The 4,078-nt window shown below is 35.7% G+C and overlaps 1 protein-coding gene across 1 annotated transcript in view; it reads left to right on the forward strand.

The window, feature by feature from the left end:
• Nucleotides 1-522: 522 nt before the first annotated feature.
• Nucleotides 523-4,078, forward strand: part of LOC106465467 (peroxidase-like) — a 47,606-nt gene continuing 44,050 nt past the window's right edge. The window contains exon 1 of the mRNA XM_022393884.1: nt 523-530. Coding sequence (XP_022249592.1) covers nt 523-530 — 8 coding nt within the window. The remainder of the gene's footprint in view (nt 531-4,078) is intronic.

A 4,078-nucleotide genomic window follows, 5' to 3' on the forward strand; every position in this document is an offset into this window, starting at 1 on the left:
TGCTAATATTTGCCTTTTTCTTCGAGGAAAATTGATCTACTATAACTAAATTTGCTATCAAGCTCAGGGAACATATATGTCAGTTATGTGTCTAATTTGAAAGAAATCAGTTAAAGGAAAGTTTGTTTTCACTGGTGCGAAGAATATTTTTTTTGTTTTTAATTAAGCACAAAGCTACACAATGGGTTATCTGGCCAAACTTAGCCTGAAATTCTTCATTTTCTCCTTCTTCTTCTTCTTCACACGCCCCACACTGGCACAGCGGTATGTCTGCGGACTTACAACGCTAGAAAGCGGGTTTCGATACCTTTGGTGGGCAGAGTGCTGCTGTAAAACGATAGGGGTTAAAGTGATTTATTTGAAATATTGTATGCAAGGTAAGAATACTTGGGAACCTTCCATACAAAAAATAGGAGAGAGTTTTCATTAAAGGAGGCGATTATACGATGGTTAAAAAACCAAAGTTTTCATTCCTGTTAATAGCACACTGGGTGTCGTGCGGTTTAGTATTTTGTTGGCCGCATGGTTTGGTTTGTTTTAAATTTCGCACAAAGCTACACAAGGGCTATCTGCGCTAGCCGTCCCTAATTTTGCAGTGTAAGACTTGAGGGAAGGCAGCTAGTCATCACCACCCACCGCCAACTCTTGGGCTACTCTTTTACCAACGAATAGTGGGATTGACCGTCACATTATAACGCCCCCACAGCTGAAAGGGCGAGCATGTTTGGTGTGACGGGGATTCGAACCCGCGACCCTCAGATTGCCAGTTGAGCGCCCTAACCACCTGGCCATGCCGGGCCTTTGGCCGAATGATACATTACTGTGTGTCTTGATAAAATTTTGTACAATTCATTAAATCCACATTCTTAATTGCTGCTGCAGAACACTAGTCTTTTTTTGTTCCTCTGTGGTTCAGCTGTTAGTCTAAGGGTTTATAACGTTAAAAATCGGGTTTCAATGCCCGCTGTGGGCAGAACTCAAATAAACTATTTCTGTCTTTTCTTTTAAAAAAATCTTAAATCTCTTAATTTTCAAGCTTATATTACGAGATATATTTAAATATATGTGTGCGTAATCCTCTGGTATTATTTTTGTAAAATTAGTTTACGTCGTCAGTTTTGTTAATATTTGAAGGGGGAGTTATTGTTACTTCCTGATAATATTTTAACGGAAGTTAATGTTACTTTCTGATAATGTTTTAACGGAAGTTATTGTCACTTTCTGATAATATTTTTAACAAGGTTAATAAACGTCGTCACTTTCTGACAGTATTTTCATAGAAACTATTATATTTTGTCAACTTCCGGTAATGCTTTATGACGTTATCACACGTCATTACCTTCTGAAATATCTTCGCGGAATTTATTATATTTCATCACATGCTAGTCTTATTTCCATGGGGTTATCAAACCTTGTCATCTTCTGACTGTATCTTCATGGAAGTTAAATATGGCCAACTTCCGATAATATCTTCGCAGAACCTATTATACTACTTTATCTTTGGTCCGGCATGGCCTGGTGGTTAAGGTGCTCGACTCACAAACTGGGGCCCTCAGGTTCGAATCTCCTTCACTGAACATGCTCACCCTTTCAACCGTGAGGACGTTTTAATGTGACGGTCAATCCCACTATTCGATGGTGATAGAATATCCCAAGAATTGGCGGTGGGTGGAGTTGACTAGGCTAGCTGCCTTCCTTCTAGCCTATCACTGCTAAATTAGGGAAGGTTAGCGCAGGTAGCTCTTGTGTAGGTTTGCGCGAAATTCAAACTAAGCTTTATCTTTTGTTATCTTCATCGAAATTAGTTATTACACCTTATTACCTTTCTCGTCACCACTTTCTGATAATAATTTTGTAAAGGCTACGTATGTCTTCGATCTCTAGTAAAATTATTGTCACTTTCTGATAATAATTTTGTGGAAGCTATTATACCATTTAACATGTTAATAATATCTTTATGGTAATAGATGTTATTATACCGTTTAACCTTTGGATAATACCTTCATGGAAGTTATAATACCACTGAATTCTTTGGTAATTTCCTTTTGGAAGTTAATATACCTCATTCCTTTTCGGTGTTATAAATTCTAAAAATATTTGGAACCTCACAGTTTCTAATATATTTAACACAGACAAAACAATTTTGCTACAAAATTTGCACCTAATGTCATAATAATTGTTATTACAAATAAGTTAAATAAAATTAGTATTTGGTTAGATAAGGAAAACAATATCCACACATAACAAAATACACAAATACATCAAGAGTGATAGTAAGGGTGATGTTGTGTAACGTATTTCTATGTTGTTTTGAAGGAGGTCGGTCGTTTTGACCAACCTCATAACCAGGAAACTATACGTATTACTAGATGTACTTCTGCAGTGTCCCCGAACATGTTCTGTTTAAAAAGTAAATAAAAAGCAAAATTAAGAGTAACAAATATTTTATATTTCTTGCTTTGGAGGTTCATATGTCATGCTGTTTTGTAGCCTACCGAGTGCATAATTATTCTCGTGATTCAAGGCATGCGCACGTTTTAATGACGTCACGAAAATACAATGTGCATCGTTAAGCGTCCCTTATGTAACGTCATTTTAGTGTCTACTGACTGACTGACAGACAACACACTAGTGTATAATGGTGCGAGTGGTTATAACAGGTGATCCCTCCAGGCGGCCTTTCGGGGAAATTACACGTCTGTTGCATACATAAGTATTTTATAAGAGTAATGATCAAATCCTTCTTTTCAATTTGCATTGCTCAGTAGATGCTGTTGACTGCCTTCAATCTAGGTTGTTACTTCAAAATTAAGAATAGCTAATCTAGATAGTTCTTATGTAGCTTTTTTGTGAATATCAGAAATAAGTAATCTCTTCTTAAGCAAAGCCTTGATGGTTCAAATGCTGTTTGTCACAAGAATAATATAATAATTCTGAATTTTAGTTTCTTATAAAGTCAAATAGTGTCAGACATTCTTTTTGAGTTTCTTGCTGTACACTGCACTCCAACTTAGCTTTATACAACAATTGCACAAACCTTTTCTATATTCTCTTAATGTTTGTGGATTGTGATACATAATGTCTTTCAATCAGTCCATTTTTTAGGCATTAACCCTATATGTACGAGGTCATCCAATTCAAAATTTACTATATGTATCTTCACGAAATTTGGTGGCCCGGCATAATCAGGTGGTTAGGGCGCTTGACTCGAATCCCCGACCCACCAAACATGCTCGCCCTTTCAGCCACCCATGGGGGCGTTATAATGTGACGGTCAATCCTACTATTCGTTGATAAAGGAATAGTCCAAGAGTTGGGTGGTGATGACTAGCTCTAGTCTTTCACTGTTAAATTAGGGACGGCTAGCGCAAATAGCCCTCGTGGAGCTTTGCGCGAAATTCCAATCACGAAATTTGGCAACTTTTAGTAAACAAATCTGTTGTACATAAAATTTAAGTTTTTAGTAAAGTGTTTCTATTAAAAATGTATCTTTGAAACTGTTAAATTCTGAAGCTTTTACTGAATTAGTTTGAGTGTAAGGTGATTTTACTGAGTCAGTCTGAGTGCAAGGTGATTTTCATGCTAAGAATAAAAATATTTCTTTTCAACTTATATTTTTTTATGTTTCATTTGCATAATCTCTAGAACCTGCTAAATGAATATCAATTTTTTTCAGTAAAACTTTTATTTCATCTTTTATTTTCTCTATCCTAACACTAAATGTATCGGCATTGACAAATTTGTTAAATACGAAATAAATCCAAATTACCCTTTTCTCATTCTAACATGAATGCACATTGTAACGCACAACTACACATTAATTATTTTTAGAGCTAATAAATGTACCATTTGTTTTCTTAAAGTTTTACAGTTGCATTTAATCCGTTTCAAAGAACTTATAAAACTATTTATTAAGCGGACAGGCTTGTGTAAACAAAGGATCAAGTTACAAGCACATGCTGTCGAATTATATAGCTATGCTCGCAACCATCTGTAATTAATTGATCATTGAGCAACAATCATGTGTTGCTATTGTAAAACTGAACAGCAACCATCTGTAACTAATAAAAAATGAAGA

The sequence above is a fragment of the Limulus polyphemus genome, unplaced genomic scaffold, assembly GCF_000517525.1.
Source record: "Limulus polyphemus unplaced genomic scaffold, Limulus_polyphemus-2.1.2 Scaffold68, whole genome shotgun sequence".
Lineage (NCBI taxonomy): Eukaryota > Metazoa > Arthropoda > Merostomata > Xiphosura > Limulidae > Limulus > Limulus polyphemus.